Raw genomic sequence first — 27483 nt, forward strand, 5'->3', positions numbered from 1 at the left:
TCTTCCTTTCAAGTTCATACCGCTAGCATGGCTGTCTCTTGGAAAACACTTGTAATATCCACAGAAGTAAAGCTGCACTAAAATACACACACACACACACACCCCATTTCACCGCCCTATTCACAGGTGGCGGAGGGGGGGGATGGGAGCAAAAAAGGATCCTTGGTGGAAGCAGCAGTGCTCTCTCTGGATGGTTTGCATCATGAGTCACCATGTGCAGGCTAAGTCAGACAGCAGGAGTGTCCCCGCCTGCTGTGACTGCACTTCTCAGGAAGCCCATTCCCTGCACAGAAGTAGGGATGGTTTTGCCTTGCATAAACACAGGGCTGCTATTCTAGCTTCTTGAGCCTATGTGCAAAGTAGAGGCTCCATCCTTTCCATCTATTTAATGCAAGGGCTATATGCTCAGCCTGACTGGTCAGGGCACGGCCATGCCCGCTCCCAGATGCCATTTTGGCTTTGGGAGGGGGGGGCATTCAAAGCAAGGCTCAAAGACTTGTTCTGTATATTCAAGATTACATTCCAACAAGAACGGCATTTAAGAACACAGATTGTAATTACAGTCGCTCTTTGTAAAAAAGCAACCAGAGGTCTACTTTTTGCAAGCATATTTCTACATAAAGCCCACAAAGTGAGGCAGTGTATTGTAGGAGGATCAAGTATCAGACTTCTTCCAGGGAGACCTGGGTGCAAATCCCCTTTCAGCCAGGAAGCTAACTGGGCACGATGCCTCTCAATACCAGTTTCAGGGAAGCAACAGCCCGAGAGATGGCATGCACATACTTCTTGCCTGTGGGCTCCCCAGAGGCATCTGGTGGGCCACTGTGTGAAACAGGATGCTGGACTAGATGGACCTTGTGCCTGATCCAGCAGGGCTGTTCTTATGTTCTTATGGGTGACTTTGGGCCAGTCATAGGGGCTATTCTTACGATCACAAAAATCGGGCTAGGAAAATCCTAGCCCAATTTTTGTGATCGTCAGAACCACCGGGCTCATAGCCAAGCCTGGTGGTTCTGAAGCGGCTAACCCGCTCCTGTAGCCCGCCCCTTAGCCCAGGTTTGCAGAGCGAGCGCTCCGCAAACCTGGGCTATCTGCTCATGAGTAGCTGCAGCACGGCTCCATGCCACAGCTACTTGTGAGTAGACCCCGGCTGGGAGGCTTAAAAGCAGCCTCCCAGCTCGAGGGTCTCGCGCAGGGCATACTGGGGCTTCCGGGGGCGCGTGGCCCCTGAGCTCCCCAGCCCCCGCCGGCTCCGTCTCAGAGCCGGCCATCATGTGGGCGGCCAATCCGGCCACCCAGGGCTCCCTTCCCGCTCACCCGTTAAAACCGGGTCTCACTGATCATGAGACCCGGTTCATAATCTCTCAGCCTAACCTTGTTTTGAGGATAAAATATTGAGGAATCAAATGTATACTGCCCCAAGATTCTTGGAGAAAGTGCATGATAAAAATAAACATGCCGTGGTACATAACAATATGCAGTATGGGGAACCAGTGGGTTGACCAGAACTATAGGCAATGTGGAATATTCACATGGGTCTGAAGCACCAGGTGATGGTACTCCCTGACCTCCATAAATGACAGTTCTGTCACCATAACGGGAGCCTCCTCCTGTCTTGTGGTAGCAAGCATGGATTGTCCCCTTTGCTAAGCAGGGTCCACCCCTGATTTGCATTTAAATGGGAGACTACACGTGAGCACTGTAAGATATTCCCCTCAGGGGATGGGGCTGCTCTGGGAAGAGCATCTGAATGCTTGCCTGTAGAAGGTTCCAAGTTCCCTCCCTGGCATCTCCAAGATAGGGCTGAGAGAGACTCCTGCCTGCAACCTTGGAGAAGCCGCTGCCAGTCTGTGTAGACAATACTGAGTTGGATGGACCAATGGTCTGACTTGGTATAAGGCAGCTTCTCGTGTTCCTATGTTCCTGGTGCCCCTATCGCAGTGAGTAAGTTGACCGTGAGGCAGCGGTGTGATGCAGGTGCTAAAAAGGCCAATGCAATCTTCAGCTGCATTAACAAAAGCATATTGTCCAGATCATAAGAAGCAGCACCCACAGTATTCTGCACTGGTCAGACTTCACTTGCAATGCAATGCTCAGTTCTAGGCACCACATTTGAAGGAACACATTGATAAACTGGAATGGTTTCGGGGGGGGGGGGCAACCAAGATGGCAAGAGGTCTGGAAAGCAAGTCCTGTGAGGAACAGCTGAAGGACCTGGAGAGGTTTGGCCTGTAGAAGAGAAGACTAAGGGGTGAGAGGAAAGCTGCTTTCAAATACTGGAAGTGCTACTGGACAGGAGGAATGTTTCACAGAAGGAGGAGCATCATGGATGCTGCAGCAGTCTCCCGTACTGAGCAGAGGGTTGGACTAGATGACCTCCATGGTCCCTTCCAACTACGACTTTGAAGGAGGGGCTCCTCCTGCCTATTTCCCCCTTTAGTGCCTGCGTAATAACTGACAGGGCCTGTGCAAGGAAGGAAGGTCACCTGTATTGCCTCCCTGTCCTGCAGAGTGCATGTTGCACTCCTGCAGAACTCACACAGAACCAGCTCAGATCTCAACTGCCAGTGAACCCAACAAGGCTGCACTGAAATGCTTGTTCCATCTCAGGATCCGGCTCTTGAGGAAGAAGAAGAGCTGCTGCAGTCTACGCAACCTTCTCTATGACGGACTCTTCCATGACTGCATCCTGTAGAAGAAAACAGTGCTTTGCTGTGGAGATGCCTGGCCCTCCCACACTGTCGAACCCTGTTAAGCTTTCTAGTGTGTGAGCACCCCCTGCAGGACAAGAGAGGACAATGTTCTGACTGAGTGACCAACAGACAAAGGCTAGGGAATTGACACATACGGTACATAAGTACTGAAATTGCCGCACAGGTTTCAGTCTTCTGTTGAATGTCACAAAGGAGGACTGTTTAAGGTGGAGACACCATGCGTAGGTTGGTGCACCTTAGCCAAAGTGGCATGTAGTAGCACTGAACCAAGTGTGGGGATTCGCTGTACACCTGCTGTGAAACTGGATTAGTGCTAGTGCGAGTGCTGATACTGCTTTAGGCTAAACCTAAAAGTTAGGCCAGCTACTTCTAGGATTTTATTTTTTGAGTTATGGGACTTAGAAACAATCTGACTATTGAGTTTCTATAGTCTCGCCTGTGACACTTTCTACAGCACACTTTCCTGTATAATTGTCATGCAGGTTCCTAGAATGCCACTACGCAAACTCTTCTGGAGTAAGTGCATTACAGCCCACAAAGTATTTTCCGCTATCAGCTTCTTCAGTCCGATTCCCTTCGAGTGAGTCAGTAACAACAAAAAGGAGGCCAGCACAATTGGAAATAAAACCTCAACATCTGTTTCTCGGTCAAAAGCCATCATCAGTGAAACAGAAAAGGAAGCTATAAAGAATGTATGGGTAACCGCAAGTTGGACTGTGAAAGAAATGAAAGCTTTTGAAACCCAAGCAACTTATAGTATTTAAGATGTAAAATAGGCACATTTATTTTAAATAATGCATGGCATTAACTTCAAGCTTCTGATACGTGAGAGTGGCAGATAGGGGTGTGCATGGAACCGCGGAGCTGTGGTCCGGCACTGGGGTGGGGGGTCCCCTTAAGGGCAGGGAGGGTTTACTTACCCCTCCCGCCGCTTTCCCTGCTCTGGCGCCCGTATTTCTTTCAGTAATTGGGGCGGAAGGATACCTCCCTGCCACCCCTTCTCCAGCGCTTTGGAAATTCTTTTAGTAATGGGGCAGCCGGATATTTCCCTGCGGCCCCTTCTCCCGCTTTGTTGCAAAATGCAGCCGGAGGGGGGAAAGCGGCGGGAGGGGTAAGTAAACCCTCCTCGCCCTTAAGGGGATCCCCCACCCCAAACCACCCAAATCCGAACCGCCCATGACCGGACTGGTCCGGAGGCCTATAGAATGGCCTCCAGACCAGTCCGGGCACATCACTAGTGGCAGAACTGATAGGGAGAGTGTGACCTAAGGGGTGGTCGGACAGGAAGAGGGTTTTTTTTTCCTCCTGACACTCAGCAGCAATATGGCATGAGAAGTCCAAGTACAGGTTAGTTAGTGAAGAAGCTGTCATATTTCACTTCTTTTCATGGACACCCTACTTGATTACTAGGTCATTTTGCAGAACCGAAGCTTAACCTCATGCACCCAGACTGCGGAAAACATTACAGTTCCTCAGAGACGAGGGACATACCATTATTCAAAGATTGACTCTCGTTTTAAATTTCTGCACATGGAAATGCATCCATGAAAGAGTGGTCATGGCATGTGTATATCATGAACCAGGTACTGTACATGAACCAGGGCATCTTGGAACTTCCGGGGGCTGGGTGGCCCCCGATCCCCACAGCTCCCACAGGCTCCGTGACGGAGCTGATAGTCATGTAGGCAGCCAATCCGACCACCCAGGGCTAGGGGTATGATTGTCTGTGGGGAGAGTGGGCTAAGCCTGCTCTCCCGGCCAAACCCTGTCTGGAGCTTCACACGGGTTGTGTGAAGCGCCTCATTGGTTCCTTTGTACCATCAGCAGCCATTATACCAATCCCTACCCTCATCTTAGAACTACTGGTATGACTAGTAGTTAACATAACTCACATTAATGTGATTGTCATGCTTAACAGGCAGGAAGCCAAAAGCACAAAGTGGATGTAGGAATAAAGGTGAGCTCCATTCAGTACCACTACTTTATACACATTTTGCTGGTTTATGAGTAAGACTGACTAAAAGAGAGTAAAAGTATTTCATGCCTGCAAGATTTTGAACTACATGTTCAATAAAAGAGGGAAGTTTCTGATTTTATATGCTTGTGATTTTTTTTTTTGGAAGGGGATGTCATTTTTTATCTCATTTTGGGAACAAAATAGGTTTGTCGTGCCATTGTGATCATTGTCTTGTATGTATTGCAGGAACTTTTTACTAACTCTCTGTTAAGTTCTCTCCTACTTGCAATAAATACTGAAATTTCAAATGTTTCAAATGTTGTCAAGACCAAGAAAAACTATATTCTAGTAAAGTGGACCATCCAGCTCCAGGCAGTGACACAATATAGAGTGAATGTATTCCAAGAGCAATTGTGCTTCTTTCTCTATGTCCACACATTTAGCTAATAAACCCATTTGAATTAGACCAGGATGTTCTCCCCTCACTTTTTTGATGCAGAGGGAAGATGAAAGTCTACAAGCCAAGAGAGTGTCTCTTAAATTGTTGACCAAGAGTCTAAACTGAAATGGCAATTGATGGCCTACATCCAGACAAGTGTTGCACTAGCTTAAGGCCATAACACAATGATACACAGAGAAATGAAGGATGATACACTAACAGAAGATGTTGATGGGTTTCACAGCACATTGCACAATGCATTGCACTAAGCATTACACAATCCTGTATGTGTCCAAGAGAAGGTCTTTCACTAGCAGCCGTGCAACAGAATTTGATTGGGCATGTAGCTTTTACCTCACATCACCACTGCTCAGAGGTGACAGGTGAACAAAAAACAAACACCTTACTGTTGTGTTGGTCACTGCACTTTATTTATCCAGTTTGCTTCTGTAAAAAAAAAAAGGAGGACCCTGATTGTCCTAACTGAAAAATAATGTGAAAATAGGTGGAACAAGCCACTGTTTGAAAAATGTAGACCTCATTGCATCAAACCTTAACAAGTTTATGTAGACTGGTAGCATATGTTCTCCATGACTGGCATTATTATTTGAATAAATCTATACAATTATCTTCATGCTGAAGTAAGTAAATGGAAAACAGAAGTACTGTACAATGCAGTTAAATTTTGACATCTCTTGTGGTGATTTCCATAACTATGTAATCTAGAAACTGGAGTTGCTTAAGGCAGTTTCAAACCATATGTATTTCAATATTAATTGGGGGGGAAATGTATGAAGCATAGTCTTGCCTCAGGAACCTTTTGGAGTTCTTTGAGGGCGTCAACAGGCATGTGAATAAAGGTGATCTGGTTGACACAGTACACTTGGACTTCCAAAAAGCTTGGAAGCTTGAAAAAGTGCCCCAAGAACCGGGTTTTCTGGTTTTGTTCACACCCCTATCCATCCCACTGACACTTATGTTTACACAGTTCTCCTCTGCTCCTGATCCACAGACCTGACCTCAGAAAGGAAAGAGGAAATTCCTACATTGGCCAAGCCTGTTCCTTTCCATCTCAAGCCACATTACTCCTGGCCTCCTGCTTCACAGCCTCCTCTTCTATACAGTAGAGGCATGAAATGTTCATAGTGTGCCTGTTTTTAAGATAAATCACTCAAATCCAGTGCAAACTTAGGATCGTTGGAACATAGGAAGCTGCCTTATACCATCCCAGTCCATTGGTCCATCTAGCTCAGAGTTGTCTACACAAACAAGCAGCAGCTTCTCCAGGGTTATAGTCAGGCGTCTCTCCCAGCCCTGTCTTGGAGATGCCAGGGAAGGAACCTGGAACCTTCTGCATGCAAGCATGCAGGTGCTCTTCCTAGAGCGACCCCATCACCTAAAGGGGAATATCTTACAGTGCTCACATGTAGCCTCCCACTCAATGAAAACCAGGGCATACCCTGCTTAGCAAAGGGGACAATTTGTGCTTCCTGCCACAAGACCAGCTCTTGCACTTTTCAAAAGGTAGTTACATATGATTAGTTCACTATAATGGAGCTGGACATTTGAGTGAGTGTTAGAACACACATTGCATTGAGTTACAACTATATGATTACATTCAGAGTGGTAGAATCTGTCATCCTCAAATAGTTTTCAGCAACATTCAACCACCCCATTAACATGACCATGCTTACTCAGGTCAGAGACTGTACCTAGGTATCCCATGGTCATGTGAATGGGTGAACAGTCTAACTTAGTATTACTAGAGCACGGATAACTGTGGCCAGGCTGTCTCTACCCAGGAGGGCCACAGCTGACACATTCACCTCAGCTGCATCACTGAAGCCCCTTGGGCCTCCAGTGAGAAAGTCAGACCAAAGAGCACCCCAAATGCAAACCCAACAACTCCATTCACAATAGGCCAAACTCCTCTCCATCCTTCCACCTAGTCGATTACCCACAATACCTCCCTCTTCTCTGGATTGAACTTCCCTTTACTGTCCCTCATCCAGTCCATTACTGATTCCAAAGCTGTCAGTCAGCTCCTGTTCTATGTCATGTGAGTCACACCCACCTATAGGGTGCTGAATCTAATTCAACCAATCTGAGCCTGAGGTGTGCGTACTTAGAGAGCCGGATAGCAACAGTTTGGATGGGTCCACCAGAGAGAGTACTTGGAATCTGCATTGTCTGCCTGTGTGCTTTCTTCCATATATTCCCTGCTCAGCCTACATATTTGTAAATGAACAGGATACTAGAGAGGCAACATAAATCTCCAATGCTTCCTTCTCCAAAGGGACTTACTCTATAAAAGCTGTAGTGAATTGATCATTGCTTTGCAAAGGAAGAACATAAAGCGATAGATTTGTTTTACTTCTATGCTTTATAAAATGCAAGCTACCTCAAGAGCATTTTTAGGCTGAATTCAAAGATGCAAGTTAAAAAAAATTAAATGATATTAGCCAGAAACAGCCTCTGCCTTGTCGCCATAAGTCCAAAGCAAATTAAGCCTCAGTGTTCAAGTGGCTGAAGCAACTGGATGTAATATTATGGACATCTGGATTATGCACATCTACTCAGAAATAAGTCCCACAGTTTACAGTGGGCTTGATCTCAGGTAACTGTGCATATAATTTCAGCATTAAGTTGCTACATAAATAGAAAATGCCTGGTTGCTGCTATACTATTACACTTCATGATATGACTATATATATTTTTCCAGCTCTAGCTATTAAAATTATATTCTGGCAAACTTATTTCTCCTGAGGTAGGGAAAAGTGAAATATGAGCAAACTTTTCTCTATCTCCCAGAAGTTAACCTATTTAACTTGAATGTACCATATAACAAGAGCAATGAACAGAATATAAAATCTTTAGAAACCCATACAGGAGAAAATTTAACTAAAGCACTCTTAACTATTCAGCATTTTCTTTTTACAAAGGAATTTTTGGCATTCCACACTAAAGAGGAGAAGCATTCAGCTACAGAACACCACAAGAAAGTTAAAGGGAAATAAAACATCTTTTTTTACTCTGCACAAGAAGAAACTCTGAAAACCTAATTGCTCCCTAAGCCCATCTGAGAGAGATACTCTGGCAGCAGTAATTATCCCATGCCACTTAATATAATGCAGTATCTACTTATGGGAAATGGATATACTTTAATTTCCATAGCAACTGATTTCTTGTTCTGCACAATTAAGATTACACGATTAAAATGTAATTTTTGTTCAAGACATAAGAGATGTTTCACATAAACAAAAAATCAAAACATCATCTCTCTACTCATACAGCAGACTGGGAATACTTCACTTTTCTGTTTTAAAATTGCATTTAGCTACAACAATCAGATTAAAGGAAGACTATAATGACACCACAATATATTTACCAATGTCCTACCTTACCAAATATACTCTCAACATACACCAGTGATCTATCTAATGAAATAATACACCAAATTCCTAATGCCAGTAGTCACAACCCCAGCTCTCTAGGATACCAGGTTGAGCTCTTTCTCAGACCCTACCTGAAATCCTGGGGTCTAACACATGTGACATGCCTACACTGCACCCTCTTAACATAAAGAGCACAATTTAAATAATGGCAGGCTTAAATCTTCTTAGCCTAATCCCATTTTCAATTCTATATTATTTTGGCTGAGAACATTTCCAACCATCCATCGTATTTTCAACGGCAGCTAATCCAATGGAGTAAACTGGACAAGTTGCTTCAGCTGTGAGCTGTCTTGCCTCAAACTACCAGCTTAGAATAAATGACTTTTGGAGTCCATTCAATTAATAGTCAACAGCGCTTAGAGATATTGGAACATTTGCAGGGATGATTTTGTTCCAGCTTTCTGGCATTGATCTCACTGATGCTAAATGCGATCTCAACTTCAAAACTTCCCACTTCTAGACTTTTCCTTTAAAAAAAAGAAGAAGAAGAAGATGTATACAGATTCAACCCACTTGCATCAGATGAAATCCACTTCAGGAATGGCTAGATAGTCCTTTCATTAATACGGAATCTAACCAAAGGGGTTATCAGGATCAACATGCTCATTTTTTAACCTAACGGACCTCTGATGGCAGTATATCAGAACATAAGCCTACATATAGAGACAGTCACTTGCTACAGTCACCCAGCTACCACTGCCATTCTACAATGATGTAGAATCTTTAGACCTTTCCTCCTCTTCCCCATTAGTGATACTAAAGCCAGTGAGAGCCATGCACTTACCCAATATAGTATACCTTTTTTAGAAGCCTTGTTCTTAACACTTAAACATACAGCTTTTGGTGGAATGAGAATGTTGCTTCCAGTGATTTTAGCTGACATTTTAAAAAGTAAAAACTACTTTTTAGTTTGCCTTTAAATCATTTTTTCAGCTGATGCAATTGCTTTAAAGAGACAAGCAAACCAGTTTAATGTTCCTAAAATAAACTGCTTATCTTTCAAGCTGCAAGATCTGTAAAGCCTTCTCCCTAGTAGACAAAATTACAAGAACTAAACACAGATTTTGCCAACTCAGAGATTTATTAAAACAAAATTAATATGCTAAGCTGTAGGCATCTATGTAAAATAAAACATAACCTTCATTAGCTGAGTTTGATTAGCAACCTACTCCCCACCTCAACTTTGCTTATTATTTGTTCCCTATTTCATTACAATGATTGTTGCAAAAGGGAAAAAAAAGGATCTTTCACTCACCCTCCAAATTTTTTTAATTCTGCTAACTCTGGAGAGTTTTGCTCTGTTCATCCCCAGCGTCTTCAGTTCAAATATATATCCTGTATAGGAACAAGTATGTTCCTACAATCAAGACTGTTTGCGGGGGGGAAATACAATCAACAGCAGAGTGCTAGGTATGTTCTTGAAAGTAAGAGGCACTCCCTAGCTTTTAGTGCTCCTTCCAATAGCTGCATAGTTCACAGCTCAGCATAAAATAGCCAATAACGGAACATGGCATTAGGGGGAAAAGTCCTCCGGCGAGAGCATGGGCTGACCACTTTATCCAACCAGTGCTAGATTGAGGTCAGGAGAAAAATCCAGTTGTCCTTGTGCCAGATGTCCAACCTTATGAAGAAGAGCCATGAACTGAAATGATGCCGCTTTCAGGCACTGTCATGCTACTTAGGGACTGTCTTAATCCTGCTGTCTTTAAAAGTGAAAATCTGTTTCAAGTCATATGGAAATGAAGAGAAGTTGTTACAGAAATGTTTGGAATAATCTGCAATGCAATAAAGCGACGATAAGGAGATGTTCCTCATGCAGTAGCTTGGAGAGCTTTACGTGTTGCTAACATTCCTTGTCCTAATTTCAGCAAATGGCAAATGAAGGGATTAAGAGCATTATAAATTGATTTAGAAACAAAAAACAACCCAACATAGCCCTTTTCCACCAGTCATTTCCTGTGCGAGAAATGAACAACGTGATCCTTCAGTTTAGCTAGCAAAAGGTGACCCTGCAACTGTGCTGCAACAAACTGAGAAGGGCTGTGCCTGAAATGTGATTGCTGGGGAAAGACTTACACAATGCACAACATGGTAAGGAAGGGGAGAACACAGCGCAGATGTCATCACAGCTTTAGCAATTTCTCCTTATCTTACAGACCATTGCAACCAGCTAAAACTTATTAGGGTTTCAGATTACATACAAATGTTCCTTCCCATTTCAGGTGTGGGTCTCCACCTTTTTTCCTTCCTTGCTTCCTAAAACCAGTGACCACTAATTTCCATAATAACCTGCACCAGCACTAAAAACAACAGGAGCAAAGAGATAAAAGCCATCTGTTCTGCAGTAGGCTCAGGTACATGTGCTGTGGAGATCTGAAATTCCCTACTCCCAAGGGTGGAGCCACCATTGAGTGAACAGGTTCAAAGAACCCGGGCCGTGCCTTGTGCCCCAGACACGCCCCCACATCTGACATCAGACGTGGGGGCATGGTTTCGCTCCCAAACGGGGCCGCACAGCCAGAAAGGCTTTCCCGGCCTTTTAAAGGCAGGGAGAGCCGCTCCTGGCCACCTGCAAATGCAGCACTGGCTGAATTTAGCTCCCAAATGGGGCTGCACAGCCCAGATTGGGAGCTAGACTGGCCAGCACTGCATTCGGAGCGTGGCTGGAATGACTCTCCCTGCCTTTTAAGGAGCGGCTCTCCCTGCCAAACTGCCCTGTTTGGGAGCTAAACCATGCCCCCACGTATGACCTCAGATGCAGGGAGAGTGGCTAACCGCTCCCTGCATCTGATGTCAGATGCTGATGCAGGGGGCAGGACTAGGGGGCTGCAGGAGCAGACTGAGCCCAGGACGTCACTGGCCTCCCTCCATGCCTGCCTACTCCATATACATACAGATAGAGATATAGCACCATTACCAACCACTGTATTTGAGAAACACACACACACACACACACACACACACACACACACACACACACACAGCCATTGTAGCATGGCCTCAGGAGCAGCCACTGCCACAGTTGTGTACAGATGTGTTGCCTGGATCTGTTTCTCCACAGAAGTACCAAGTGAGAACCTTCATACAGTGCTGGAAGGAACAGGCTAGCCATAGAACAGAGTCCTTCTACTTCCCAACTACTTTACACAGACAAGGAAGCCAGGAGAAGCCCTGCTGGCTGTATCTGTTCATACAGAGAAGCACATGAAGTGGAAACACTTCTGTATTTTTACATTTCTCGCTCTAGGTGCCTGTCTCTGTGTGTAGTCAGGCTAGTAGTAGCCCGGCTAGCACACGAGCCTGTAGCCCAGGTTAAGGGAGCACTCGCTCTTTGGCTACCAGCGGGGCTAAGAAGCAGGGCCAGACAATGCTGCCCCACCAGGATCGAACCTGATCCCGATGGTTATCACACACAGCCTAACCCAGGCTGGGTATCCCTAGCCTCGGTTAGGCTGCACATGAGAAGAGCCTCAAAGACTCCTGGAAGGGCCTACAAAATCTAAAACAAATCATATAAACAGAGACTATTTAAAAACAAAACACTGAAATGGTATATGTAGACAGCACCAAATTAATTTAAAAGCTGCAGCAGCTCGGAAGTAACTTATTTTAAGACGTTAAAACAGGGGAGTGATTTGCTACCCATGATACTGTAAGTCAAATGTTCTAGAGAAGAAAACCTTTGCTTCTCTGTGCAGCTGGTCAAGGAGTCAGCTAGGCAGACTTCCCAGGGGAGAGAATTCTAAAGCAAAGTTGCCATTGCAGGGAAGGCCCCCAGACCTCATCACACATGCTTGTGCCGCCACAGATCAGGAAACAAACAAAAGGATCTCTCTGAGGATTCAAGAGAGATGGGAGCCGGGTGTATACTGGAGGTCCTGGCGATGTGAAACGTCTCTTCTGCTCACCCACATTCTTACCTTGAATTGCCAAAAGCCAGTCTAAATAGCAAGTTTTTGTAATTATAACATCAAAATTAGAGAAGAGAGTGAGATTGTGTTCATAAAGTTACTCACTTATTGATACGTTTCTGTACGTGTTGTGCCTGAAGATTATGGGAGTTTTTCATTAACTCTAGCTATAATAGGATCCTGGTTTAATAAAGATGGACCCCCACCCACCCACCTCAGGGAGAGAAAAAGTATTACATTTCATTAAATGCCTTGTCTCACATTGATAATGAGTTTCCAAACGTTTCTCATAGCTAGCTCAAGGTGAGATCCAAATTTTAAAATGTCAGTCAAACCCGCTATGCTATTCATCTGTAACTCAGTTGGAGAAGCAAAATCTATTCCATATTGTTCTTATTCAGGGGAATCAGAAGATACAAGAATTCCTAAAGTTATTTGTTATTTACACGTAATCCTGCAACAGGGCATCTAAACTATAATACTACAGGTAGTAGTGACGAGACTCCGTTGGCACTGCTAAGGAGAACACATTTTAAGCTCTATAAAAGCCTGCATGCCTCTGTGGAGGACGCGCCAAATAGTTTAAGCAGTGATTACAAGCCATTGGAAGGGTGGTATAGAAATCGAATGAATGAATGAATGAATGAATGAATGAATTATGTGCCATGAAGGTGCAGTTACAATACCATCAGCACATCCAGGCTAGGACTTCTGGTAGAAAGTGATGGAGCTGTGAAACAAAAAGGCTTTCTCACAAGCAGCCTAGCCCAGACTAGGAGAGGAGAGCTGGTCTTGTGGTAGCAAGCATGACTTGCTAAGCAGGGTCTGCCCTGGCTGCATATGACTGGGAGACTTGATGTATGAGCACTGTAAGATATTGCCTTCAGGGGATGGGAAGAGCATCTAGGTTCCAAGTTCCCTCCCTGGCAGCATCTCTAAGATAGGGCTGAGAAAGATTCCTCCCTGCAGCCTTGGAGAAGCCACTGCTAGTCTGTGAAGACAATACTGAGCTAGGTGGACCCATGGTCTGACTCAGGATATGGCAGCTTCCTATCTTCCTCCTCGGGCAGCCCAGCGTGGGGCTAGACTGCTCATGTGGAGAGCCAGGTTCAGTCCTGATCCTGGTGCTAGCCCAACTTTCCCAACTAGCCCAACGCTAGCCCAACTTTCTGCCCCAGCTGTTAACTGAGGTTCGCTTAACCTCTAACAGGTGACTGTGTGCAGGATCGCCGCCGGGTCAGAAGGCTGCCCCCCAGCCCGCCACCATTTCCTGCATCCAATGTGCGGGGGGGGGGCAGCTGTGCTGAGCAGTGGCTGCTCTGATGTGAGCAGCCACTGTGCTCGTGGCACAAGCCACCCTGGGATGCAGGAGGGGTAAGTCCTCCTGCACCCGGGTCTCGCCTTCTCCGCACTGCTGCTCATGTGGGCAAGTGGCACGACGGACAGCTGCTGCTCATCTGCCGGGAAGGCAGGCAAGCTTCTGCCTTCCCCACAACCCTCCACAGCGGCAGCCAAGAGGTCGTATGACCTCAAAGTCTTCTGCTAGCACAGTTGTGAAAGTGACCTAGCTTTCTCAAGCTATCTCAGAGTTCTTCATTGTAAGGCCTGGGGGTTAATGGCAGCCCCCATCAATCTTAAAACCCTGACTAATTGTATATAACCCTGACTAATTGTATGTTGGGTCTCTGTGAAGCTTTGGCTGAAGCCGAATACCCTGCATGGTCCACCTGGAACCATGCAGAGGTGACCATTCTCAGCTTGCAGTGCTGCACTTTGGGATTTCTGGTGGGACTTCCTTTAAGGGAAATGGAGCCCTCTTGAGCCCCTACAACATCCTGGAAGATGTGCACCAAATTCTGGGAAGCATAATCCTTCCCAGTGCTTTCCTCCTAGAGCTCAAGAGAGGTCTCAGTCTCTCTTAAAAGGCCTTCTGAGCACTGAGAAAAGTGTGGAGAAAGTGAAAAGAAATTAAAAATGGCATGAACATAAGAGCATGAGTGCAATCCTGCTGGACCAGGCCCAAGGCCTATCTAGTCCAGTATCCTGTTTCCCACAGTGGCCCACCAGATTCCCCTGAGAAGCCCACAGGGAAGAGGTGAGGGCATGCCCTCTCTCTTGCTGTTGCTCCCCTGCAACTGGTATTGAGAGGCATCTTGCCTCTGAGGCTGGAGGGCGCCTATAGCCACCAGACAAGTAGCCATTGATAGACCTGTCCTCCTTGACTTTGACCAAGCCCCCTTTAAAGCTATCCAAGCTAGTGGCCATCACCAAATCCCATGGCTATGCCCCCAATACAACTAGCCTATTAATTATTATTACTATTATTATTATTATTATTATTATTATTATTATTATTTGGCAGTATTGGTTGGAAGGGAAAGGAGGGAGAAGCAAGCTCAAAAGCCTGGAGTGCCACTTAAGATATGAACCCTGGAAACCACCTAATGCCTATCCCTGCTGTATTTATTTCCCCTTCTGTTAATTCCCCAGAAGACTAACCTGTAAAATATAGTAGAAACAAAGCAAAAACCTGCAACAAATTGTTGCAGTTATTCCCAGTCTCCAAGAGAAGCATTTTCATTCAGTATTCCAGTCACCCTGGAACATAAGCCATGTTCAGGGTTTCTGTTCTGCTATTCTGGCAAGGCCATGTTCATTGTATCCTATGCTAGTACCAATCAACTGTGGCATGTATGTGAATACTGGAAACCACATGGATGGGGCCAGCCACATGGGTCTTCATTTTCCTGTTTTCCCAAAACAAACCTTACTTTTAAATATTGCTTGATTTTGACTTAGTTTTGCCACAAAACCTTCTGCAACTTGGAAAACATGTCTTAATGTGTGTGCTTCATAAATGATGAGAGTTTAATATCTCCTGAAGGAAATAAGAAAGAAGAGCACTGAATTGTGCCACTATCATCACTGGCTGTCAGACCCCCTTAGGAAATAATTCTGCCTAGTTCTAAATAAAGAGACCATGTAGTGGCTGGACCCAAGTGAAAAAAGTCCTAAGTGACCCTAAGTCAAAGCTAGTTAACTTGAGAGTTAGGTAGGTATCCCAGACCTATTCTGTGAATAGTCTCTGGTACCATGACAATGTAAGGAGGGGGGAAATTAGCACAAGTAACCCCAACTCTTCCATCATCCTTTACCAGTTTAATGTGAACATTAGTGGAGGCAATAAGGCAGGAGTGTGCATTCATGACAATTTAGTGTTTTCTCATTCCCATTAACCACAGATTACAATGCCCTCTAGGCCTCTACATCAAGAGGTAGTATATACTGATCTGCAACCTGTCTACAAGTCTTAGCTCCACTTTACTCTATAGTACGTGTTTTATTTCCCAAGCAACAGTTATTTCAGGACTTCAGACACTAAGGAAGGTCTGGGTTTTTCCTTTGCTTGTTCCCACCCCCCTTCCTTGGCAGATCTTTCTTTGTTGTAGGTTGTTTTAATAACTTTACCTACTGATCAGAGTCAAGTAGAGTGTTTCTTATCTGATGTCCTTCAGTTTTCTACCTTTGTTTATTGCACTTTGCAGGCATGGATTGTTATGAATGTTAATAGGCTTCAAGCTGGGATGTTGTTATTTCAGAGTTGTTTAAGCTTTGATCAAATTTAAGAATCCTAGGAGTAAATTAGCCTCCAACCACAGGCAAGCAAAATCTATTAAATACAAGAGAGCATTTAACATGCAAGTGGGGCTAATTATTTATCCGGGAAAACTGCACAGTGATTCAGTTAGAAGTATGGATTTCCCCCCTTTATTGAAAACATATCTCTCTATATAAGAGGCTAAGGATGTATGGGGCACATCTCGCGGTACGTGGCACGTCTCGTGAGAGTTCTGAAGACAGAGGTGAAGGGAGGTTTTACTTGAAGGGAAGAGGTGAAGGAAGAGAGAAGGCATGGAGTAGGGCTGAGTGGTGGACAGAGGGGCAACTGCTGCCAAGGAGGAGCAGGAGGGCAGCAGAGGAAGAAGGGCCAAGGTACAGCCATGCAGAGACATTGAGCAGAGGCATCGCAGCAGAAGTGGCCTAGGTTGACTCTAAATGCCGGCCTCCGTTGCGTCACACTGCCAAGTCTCCTCATGGGGAGGACAGCCGAGTTGGGGCGGGAAAACACACCGAGGGCTGTTCGTGCAGGCTGGATGGGAAGCCCCAGCTTGGCTATCATAAGAACATAGGAAGCTGCCATATACTGAATCAGACCATTGGTCTATCTAGCTCAGTATTGTCTTCACAGACTGGCAGTGGCTTCTCCAAGGCTGCAGGCAGGGATCTCCATCAGCCCTATCTTGGAGAAGCCAGGGAGGGAACTTGGATCCTTCTGCTCTTCCCAGAGCGGCTCCATCCCCTGCGGGGAATATCTTACCTTGCTCACACTTCTAGTCTCCCATTCAGATGCAACCAGGGCAGACCCTGCTTAGCTATGGGGACAAGTCATGCTTGCTACCACAAGACCAGCTCTCCTCTCCTTGCAACGGAGGCTGTCAGGTGGGAAAGAGAGAGAGGCAATTTGCTGGGGGTGAAGACTGGCTCACCCGCAGCAAGCAGCAGCCCCCACAAGCGAATGCAGAGCAACTCTCCCAGGAAGAGCACAGCCATGACAGAAGCCTGTGAGCCCCCTTTACTTTGCGGCACTGGCTCCCACAGCAGTTGCAGAGAAAGCTCTGTTTAGCTCCGCTGCTCTGCGTCCATTTGGCTGTGGTCACCAGCTTCATGCCTGACAGCAGGAGGAGGAGCTGCTCGTAAATAAATTAATGACACTGAGCAGAATTACTGTACTTGAAGGGAAAGACTGGATTCCAGACAACAGTAAAACCCATTAAATATCTTGGGATTAATATAACAGGGAATAATAAGGATCTGCTTAAGAATAATTATTTACCAACATGGAAATCCATTCTAGCCAATTTAGACAGATGGAAAAAAATGAACCTTTCCTGGTTTGGAAAAATTGCATCAATTAAAATGAACGTCTTACCAAGAATGAATTTCTTATTTCAAATTATTCCAATCAAAATAGAAGATAAGACTCTAAATACGTGGCAGAGGTACATTAATTCCTTTATTTGGGCAGGTAAAAAACCAAGAATCAGGTTCAAGATGATGCAAGATGCAAAAGAACAGGGCGGTCTGGCTGTTCCTAACTTGAAACTATATTATCATGCTAGTTGTTTGACACGGATTTCAGATTAGATTAAAGCACTGTATGCACCAGTTACGGAAATGGAGGGAGATGATCTGTCACAAGGCTTAGACAAATTTTAATGGACCACAGCAAGAAGGGAGGACCAAGAAATAAAATTTCATACGATAAGAAATAGTCTGTTAAGTGTCTGGGATAAGTATAGAAACAGAATTAGTCTGGATATATCACCAATAGCATCTATTCTAAAGTTCTTCTTTTATGAAGAAGAAAAATCTTTTTAAAAAATTAGTTTCTGGAGAGAGAAGGCATTCACTATGCAAAAATCAGCCACTGGAGGAGTAAAACTCAAATCTTCTCAAACTCTTGCCGTGGAATGGTCCATAGAACCCCCATGGTTCTAATACTTGCAAATTACTTCCATTATACAGAAATAAATGCAGAAACAGGGTGGCAAACTCAGATACTTGATGGAGTTTGAAGAATTAATAATTAAAAATGACTGACACCTTTTGGGTTTGATATATAAACTGTTGTTAAAGTATGACTCGGAAACAGAACAGATCAAAGATTGCATGACCAAATTGATGCAACATCTAAACAGAACAATCGATCTTCAACAATGGGAGTACCAATGGAAGGCGAACATAAAATTTACAGCAAATATCCTGTTAAGAGAAAACTGGTACAAAATGTTTTTTCGCTGGTACATTACACCTGCAATTATTAATGAGATTGGCAATAATTATCTGGGAGAATGCTGGAAATGTTAGAAGCATGTGGGGAATTTTTACCATATGTGGTGGCCTTGTAATAAAGTGCAGCAATTTTGTGGGGAAAATTCATAACAAAATGCAGAAAATCTTAAATATAAACTTCGCTTACTTACCTGAACTTTTTCTGTTAAATATAACTAAGCCTTCTATACCCTCCAAATATACTGAGCTATCTCTATATATGATTATGGCTGCAAGGATTCTTTATGCTGCAAACTGGCATTCTCAGACACTCCCAACACTGAATGATTGGCTACTTAAGTTATGGGAGTATGCTTCATTGGCTAAGGTGACAGCCTACCTCCGGAATACTACAGATGAAACATTCTTGGTATCCTGGGAACCTTTTATTAGGTTCAATACAACGCAGGGGTTATACCCACACCTCAGATTTGGCTTTTTCTAATTCGAAGGTCTATAGCAGTATTATCACAATCATCTATTAATTTTACTTTTATTCCTATTTATGAATGTCTTCAAATACACTTAGATAAGGTTCAAGGATTACTGCGGAATATATTGAATTCTGAATATTGAAGATTGACTATTGTTAGCTACATATTTATATTGTTCATTGACTTTAAGGGCCTTTGTTGTAGAACTTGCTGGTAGTTTTTAGCGCTAAAAACTACAATATTTTAAGCTCGGTAATTAGTCTTATTTCAATAGTTGGCTATTAAATTAGGGAAGTTGTGATTCTGGTTAAATGAAAAAGAAAAAATTATGTAAATGCCTTTTTCTCCCCCCCCCCTTCCCCCCCCTTAGCTACTGTAGGAGTAAGTTGACTTAACATTTGAGATACAGAATTTGCATCTGGTATTCCCAAAGGAATAACAGCGTTATATTTGTCATGTTTTAAGATAGGGAAATAATTGAGGTAAGGTACAGTGATATTCACCAGCCATCTAAAAGACAATAATTAAACTCTGGACTCCCAAAGAAATTGACAGCTTATCTATAACTGTGTTCAGATTAGGGACATGGTTATAAAAAAATTTACCTTTGAAATTCCCAAGTAAATATAGCTCATTTTCTCCATTGGAATCTTTCCCCCCTCTTTTTTCTTTCTAAATATTAAAATACGAGTACATGTTCTATGAAAAAGGCTTAGCTGATGGGAAAGGGTCTGCTGAAGCCAGAACAATGGGTTCAAATACCAAGAAAAATTGTACGCTTTCTATATTTTGTAATCTATTAACATTACTAATTATTCCCAGAAACGGACTCTTCCTCTTAATAATGATTCCAAAATGTATTGCATAAGTTCATGTGCTCTCGTGTACTGGTAAACATTAATACTAAGGTGGATGAGCTTTCTTTCTTTGTATAATCTGAAATATCATATACAATTACTGTAACTGGAAACTCAAGAGATGTAACTATCCTTTTTCTTTTTTCTTAAAATAAAAAAATTCTAATCATAAAAAAGACACAGAGCAATACAGCAGGGGCTGTGGCAGGGGCATGGCAATGAAGTGTGTGTGAGAGAGAGAGAGAGAGAGAGAGAGAGAGAGAGAGAGAGAGAGTGTGTGTGTGTGTGTGTGTGTGAGAGAGAGAGAGAGAGAGAGATAGAGAGAGAGATATTGCCTTATACTGAGTCAGACCCTTGGTCCTTCCCTTAAAACTAAGAACTTCATTTTACAATGTATGCAGAAGGTCAATTTAGTCCTCAGTTCTTCTTAACTACTAAGGGCTCTGATCCTGCAATGTGCACTTAAGAATAAATTCAGCAGAAATCATTGGGGCTTACTTCCAAGTAGAAATTTATGACACTGAGCAAACACAAAGAGACTGTGGCGGGAGGCAAGGAAAGCAATAAAGTCCTAGGGCACAGATGCTCTATGCGGGATAAGCTAGTATATTTTAAAGCACTAAAAAGCTTTAATAAAATGATTAATAATTATTTAAAAAGTGTAGCAGTTCTTAAAAAAATATATAAAGAACACTTCATTATTTCCAAATGTTACTTTGCTCATTCTTAGGACCAATTCAAGCCTTACTTACTTCCATACAAAGGCTGTCATTACATACTTCCAGGAGGTGAATTCTATGAAGCTTGTGAGCTATAACATTGCAAATGGCTTGTCATATATTACCCCAATTACATGCAGAGTCCCTACACCAGCATCTGTCTCATTCTGACCAGGCACAGATTCGGCAGGATGCTGGGCAAGGTCTGAAAGGGGAACTGAAGGGGAGCAGAAAGTGACTATTAACAGGAATCAAGATGCAGCAGCAGCAGCAGTAGCAGCAGAGCAGGGAGCAGGTCTCAGCTGGTTACAGGCAAGAGGCCAAATGTAGGTAATGCAGGACCTTGGAGAGCTCCTAGAAAGTGCCAATGTGACAGAGCCCAGCAGATCATCCTTTCTTTCTCCAAGCAGGGCTTGATGACTGCCATAGTCCTTTCCTCCAAGTGAAGCTACAGGAAATTTAAAGCATTGGTACTCTGCCTTGATACTGTGAGTAATTGTTCACCAGCTTCAGGCGAATAATGCCTCTGTCTTGTCTAACAAGAGGATGGCAAACAGCCTTGAGTGACTCTTCACCCCAAAGGCCTGAGCTACCAGCCCCTGGTCCCTCATCCTGCTATTGGAAGGCTTCACAGCTTTGGCCCTCCGGCTGATTTGGGGCTAGAATGCTCATTATCCCCAACCACAGTGTCAGTAAGTCATTTATTCTGGTCCACAGACCCAAAAATAAAAATAGAGCAAACAATCATAGCTATGGCACCAGATATGGTTGTTGTGAGGATAGACATAACTGTGTACATTGCTCTGGGCCTTTTGGAAGAAGAGCAATGTTTACATGTAGCCAATAAAATAAAAAATAGAATACAGGTGGCCCTTGTTACCTGTGGTCCCAGCACCTGTGGCTTCATGTGTCCACAGACAGGTCATAAAGACCTGGTTTCTTTATCCGTGGTAGAAAAACAGGCTAAAATTCGCCTATTCGTGGTTGCTAAGTGGCCAGAAATGACCTGGAAATGTATTCCAGAGTCACTTCTGGCTACCATTTTACAACACGGAGCCATTTCAAGGCTCTTTCTTTAAACAAACATCACCACTACCCATTTTTCTGGCAAATATTCACCAATTCAGCCAATTGGGGGGATTTTAAGGGCATTTCTGTACCCCTGGAGAGCAAGGTACTGTTCATTTCTGCTCTTTTCTGCCCCCCTTCCCTTTTGTTTGGCCTTTGTATGCGTGTAGGAACCCAACACCTAGATTCTCATGGAGTGTGAGGTTCCTTTTTTTGTGGTTTCCATACTTGCAGTTCTAGGCAATAACTGAAACCCAAGAATAACGAGGGCCACCTGTATCCAGGGGCCAATAGTTAGGTATAATGGGGGTCACAATACAGGAGGGCTAAAGTTGTGCAGTCCTGCCTTAGTGTATTGAGGAGCCATGAGACCTGGGTCAGGTGTGTCTGAGGGCCAGGCAACAAGAGTTGCAGAAGTTGCCAGAAACCAGGGATGTGCGAGCCAGCTCTTATTGAGCCAGGCTGGACGTCGAGCCAGTCCAGTTTGTTGGTCTCGGTTCAAACTGGACCAGCCCCTCAAAGGATGGGTTGCCAGTCTGAATTCAAACTGGACACACACCCAGTTTGCAGAACTGGCTCACAGGCTGGCTCAGGGGGTATACATGTAAAGGGGAATCCAGCTTGGATACCCCTTTAAAAGTACAGGGGATTTCCTATCCTTAAAAGGCTTCCATTTAATGCAGCTGGCCCGGACAATCATTTGGGAGGCAGGCAGTGCAGATGGAGGAGCCCCTGCCTCCCAAGCCTCCGCTGCTATAGCAGCCACCACAGTGTTCACCCCTGCAGCTGGCAGGGCTTCATCTTAAAAGGGAAAGGAAAACCTTTCAGCCCCCACCCCACTGCATCAGGGTAAAATGGAAGCTGGTCCAGATTTGAGCCAAACCGGTCTACCATCCAGTTTGCACATCCCTACCAGAAATATACATACTGATGGAGGGTTCTCCATATGACTGGGGGTATTTTTAAATGTTGCAAATATGGTCTCTTGCTGTGGCCAAACACTGAAATAATTAAGCATTTTTCAGCCAGTGCCACTCTGAGCAAGCAGTGTGTTGGAGGGGCAGGACAGAGATATTTTAGTTCATTCATTAATTGGACTGGCCTGCCATCATTTAGAGGCTGTCTCATAGCCAGCACACTGTAAGTAGGTCCTCACCACCACCACCACCACACTCTTTGTATACGCTCCTTTTAAAAAAACCTTTTCATTCATCTGGAGGAGGAGAGCTGGTCTTATGGTGGCAAGCAAGAATTGCCCTCATGCTAAGCAGGGTCCATCATGGTTTGCATTTGAATGGGAGACTACATGTGAGCACTGTAAGATATTCCCCACAGGGGATGGAGCCGCTCTGGGAAGAGCATCTGCATACTTGCATGCTGAAGGTTCCAAGCTCCCTCTCTGGCATCTCCAAGATAAGGCAGAGAGAGTTTCCTGCCTGTAAACTTAGAGAAGCCACTGCCAGTCTGTAGACCATACTGAGCTAGATGGACCAATGGTCTGACTCGGTATAAGGCAGCTTCCTATGTTCCTATCTAAACAAGGAAAAAATTTGGCTGGTGAAATATGAAATTCAGTAGCCTAGTAATTACTGGGTTTTGACCTATGTAGACATAGACTGGAACTTATTCCAACAGCCAGTTATGATATATTGATCTTTATCTCAGGAACAGCACAGCTATCTACTTAGCTATAACTCAACTGAGTGCATGTTGATCTTGTGTTTTTTTAAAGAAAGAAAACCTACCTTTCTCTGCTGTAATCTGATAACACATCCTACCTTTTTGTATTTAACTTTTATGAAATGCCAGTAGCAAAACGTGATGGAAAGTATTGCTACTCTTGGCATACTATTGCTTTGGGCTGAAATTTTGATTCACCAAAAACATTTAAGCCAGCTGTTCTGGCCTTGTTTTCACATATTTCTGCAAGACTGAGGTTTGCTGGAAATCACAGCATTTAGACAGCAAAACCATAGTCTCTCTTCTGTATTTGCACGTGGCTTTTATTTTCAAAGGACAGCAAACTGGACACAAATGTTTAATGTCTTTTCTACAAGGTCACCTGGTATGATGGATATTTTTTTTCTCCAATACCTGAATATGATCAGTTTCCCCCTAAGCACTTATCTGTCACAATTATGTCAACTTGGTCTGCAATCGATACTAATGGCTCAGTGAACTACAAGTACAAGTACATCTGCAAGGGAAGGTAATTGAGTTCTTGCGTCAGTTCTAAAAGAAAAAGACAGAGTGGGCAGGGTGTGATAGAGGGAACTAATATTATAAACAGTGGCAAGTGGGAATTTTCTCTACCCTCTTTTGTAGTACTAGAACTCAGAACCACTCAATGGATGGAGGTGCTAGGCAGTAGCAGGTTCAGAACTGAGAAATGCAAGTCGTCCTTCATACAATGTGGAATTAGTCAATGGAATTCACTAACAATGGAAGATGTTGTTCAAAAAGGAATGGTCTAATTTCACAGAAGAACAATCTACTGTATCTACAACTGTTAGCCATGATAGCTAAACAAGACCTCCACATGCAGAAGCAGTATGCCTCTGAATGCTTTGGATGACATATAATGACAGGCTGTTTAATTATCTATTACATCTTTTGAAAAGTGTGTTTGTGTTTGTGGTTTGTGGGTCCCAATTACCTATAGATACCATATTCTACATACACATACTGATGTAGGGTTCTCCATATGATTGGGGTGACCCCCCACTTAAAATTAGCTGAATGAACTACTTTTTACACCAATTTGCTGGGTGAAAGGTTTTTTGGGTTGGGTGTTTGTTTTTTTTGTTTTTATTTTTAAAAGAAGAAAGGCTGGATATAGTCCTTATATTTTAATAGTTATTGTTCTCAACAGATTTTTAATACTCAATAATCTGATCAATAATTCAAGAACAACATGATGTCCAAGAGAAGCAGAAGATCTTTCCTCAGATCCAAATTTACTATGTATGGTCACTATTCAATAAAATGAATAATGTTTGAAGTTGAAATCCTACGAATTCAGAACTATTCTTTTACTTCGCTTGGTGTATGAGTATTGAACATAATGTGTGATCATGGTCGGAGCCAGCAAGACTGTTCTTATGTCCCAGCAAGGAAAAAATTCAGAATGGGGGAAACCTCCATGGAGACATTGCTCCTATTGTAAGAGAAAGCACACTGGCTAGGCTGGTCCAAAGGTGACTCTGATCTTCAGCACAGGAAATGGTGGTGTTTGAATGGCATCAAATGCATATCCTCCTTGCTCCCCAAACATGCAGGCGTATTTCAAGGTTTCTGCCTTGAAGAGAGCTGGTCTCGTGGTAGCAAGCATGACTTGTCCCCTTAAGCTAAGCAGGATCTGCCCTGGTTGCATATGAAAGGGATACTAGAAGTGTGTGCTGTAAGATATTCCCCTTAGGGGAGGGAGCCGCTCTGGGAAGAGCATCTAGGCTGCAAGTTCCTTTCCTGGCATCTCCAAGATAGGGCTGAGAGAGATTCCTGCCTGCAACCTTGGAGAAGCTGCTGCCAGTCTGTGCAGACAATACTGTGCGAGATGGACCTATGGTCTGACTCAGTATATGTCCTATGTTCCTATGCCCTTGTTTACATGACTGGAGGCTGTATAAGAGCAGAGCTTGGTGTACCTAAAAGTATCATAACGTGGTAACAGATGCATTATAAAGTGGATATACAGCAGTAAGCAAGGCCTGAAAACAGCTAATATTTCTACTTATACTGCAGTGTGATCGTGAATTAAAAAAAATGGTAAGCAGCTTCAGTTTGTAGATATCATGACAACTGCCTAGAAATTAAGGTAGTGGATGAGTGATTGGTTAAGTAATAGTAATTTAAAGTTTCTTCTTCCCTTTATAGAAGCTGGCATTAGCCACTGCAGAAATCTCAACAAGATCATGATCGATATTTTATTATTTATTTATTTATTTATTCATTCATTCAATTTATATACCGCCCTTCCAAAATGGCTCAGGGCAGTTTACAACAGAATAAAAACAATTAAAACCAGGTAACAATTAAAATCAAAACTGTAAAAACAAAATAAAACCAATTAAACATTCAAACAGCTAAAAAAAAAAAAAAAACCTGGAAAACCAGGGCAACCATTTAAAACTGTTTACAGCAGTTTAAAAACCCTGGAATGCCAGGACAAACAGATAGGTTTTAAGGGCTCTCCTGAAAGACAGCAATCAACTCAAGTTACGGATTTCTGCTGGGAGTACATTCCATAGCCCAGGAGCTGTTACAAAGAAGACCCACCTCTGAGTCATCACCAGACAAACCGGTGATAACTGGAGACTGACCTCCTTAGATGACCTTAACGTGTGGTGGGGATCATGTAGAAGAAGGCGCTCTCTAAGAAATCTTGGACCTAAGCTGTTCAGGGCTTTAAAGGTAATAGCCAGCACTTTGTATTTTGCCCTGAAACATATCGGCAGCCAGTGCAACTGTTTCAAGACAGGCATAATATGGTCTCTCCGGGTTACCCCAGAGACAAATCTGGCCGCTGCATTTTGAACTAACTGAAGTTCCAAACTACATACAAAGGCAGCCCCACGTAAAGTGCATTGCAATAGTCAAGCCTGGAGGATACCAGCTGATGCATCACTGTTTTGAGGTCATTCTCTTCAAGGAATGGGCGCAACTGTCGAATCAGCTGAAGCAGACAGAAAGCACTCCTGGCCATGGCCTCCACCTGAGATACCAGGGTGAGGCCTGAGTCCAGGAGTACTCCCAAGCTGCGCACCTGCTCCTTCTGGGGGAATGTAACCCCATCCAGAACAGGAAGATCTAACTCATCCCTCAGATTCTGAGCCCCCACAATGAGCACCTCTGTCTTGCTTGGATTCAGCTTCAATTTGTTATCCCTCATCCAGCCCATTACCGCTTGTAGGCAGGCATTTAGAGAATGAGTGCCATTTCCTGAAGATGAAAAGGAGAAGTAGATTTGGGTGTCATCAGCATACTGATAACACCCAGCACCAAACCCAGAGGTTACATGTAGATATTGAAAAGCATTGCTGTCAGAATGGAGCCCTGAGGAACTCCATATAACAGCTCCTGTTTTGAGGAACAACTGCAACCAAACTCCACCATCTGGAATCTACCTGAGAGATAGGAGCGGAACCACTGCAAAACAGTGCCCCCATCCCCAACTCCCCCAGGCGATCCAGAAGGATAGCATGGTCAATGGTATCGAACGCCACTGAGAGATCCAGAAGAACCAGCAGAGTCACATTCCCTCTGTAGGCTCTCCGGTAAAGGTCATCCATCAGGCCAACCAAGGCTGTCTCAAACCCATAGCCAGCTCTAAAGCCAGTTTGAAATGGGTCTAGATAATCAGTTTCCTCCAAAACTGCCTGGAGCTGGTCAGCCACCACCTTCTCAATCACCTTGCCCAACCAAGGGAGACTGGAGATTGGCCTGTAACTATCCATCACTAAGGGGTCCAGGGAAGGCTTACTAAGGAGTGGTCTAACGATTGCCTCCTTCAGATGGAGGCACCCTACCCTCCCTCAGTGATGCATTTATGATATTAACTATGCCACCTCCAACAATCTCCCTGCTAGAACGAAGCAGCCAAGTTGGGCAATTATCCAGAGAACAGGTGGTAGGCCGCACTTCCCCAAGCAGCTTGTCCCATGTCCTCAGGAGTCACAGACTGAAACTGATCCAACCTAATACTGCAAGAAGAATTGCTGGACACCTCCTCTATAGACCTTGCAGAAATAGTGGAGTCCAAGTCGGCCCAAATACAGGAGATCTTGTTCGCAAAGAACCCATTAAAAGCATCACAGCAGAATGACCCAGGGACTGATTTGAAGTAGAAGGAGCAAGAATCAAACTCCTCACAACCCGGGATAGCTCCACTGAGCGTGAACCTGCCGTCGCAATGTGTGCAGACCAAAATCTCTTTTTCACTGCACACACCGCTATCACATAAGTCTTCAAATGGGTCACATGCTGCATCCTTTCAGATTCAAACCGAGTTCTCCTCCACTTGCGTCCTAGTCGCCTACCC

The 27483-nt window shown here is 44.0% G+C and overlaps 1 protein-coding gene across 6 annotated transcripts in view; it reads right to left on the bottom strand.

The window, feature by feature from the left end:
* The window catches only part of DPP6 (dipeptidyl peptidase like 6), a 735952-nt gene that overhangs the window by 404122 nt on the left and 304347 nt on the right, over window positions 1-27483 (bottom strand). Inside the window, exon 1 of one of the 6 annotated variants that reach the window (XM_053261859.1) lies at window positions 9821-9886. The exons of the other annotated variants lie outside the window; for them this stretch is intronic. Within the exon in view, the coding sequence (XP_053117834.1) occupies window positions 9821-9871 (51 nt within the window). The 5' untranslated portion in view covers window positions 9872-9886. Of the gene's footprint in view, window positions 1-9820; window positions 9887-27483 lie in introns of those variants that run through there. 6 annotated transcript variants of the gene reach the window in all.

This window comes from Hemicordylus capensis, chromosome 6 (genome assembly GCF_027244095.1).
Source record: "Hemicordylus capensis ecotype Gifberg chromosome 6, rHemCap1.1.pri, whole genome shotgun sequence".
Classification (NCBI taxonomy): domain Eukaryota; kingdom Metazoa; phylum Chordata; class Lepidosauria; order Squamata; family Cordylidae; genus Hemicordylus; species Hemicordylus capensis.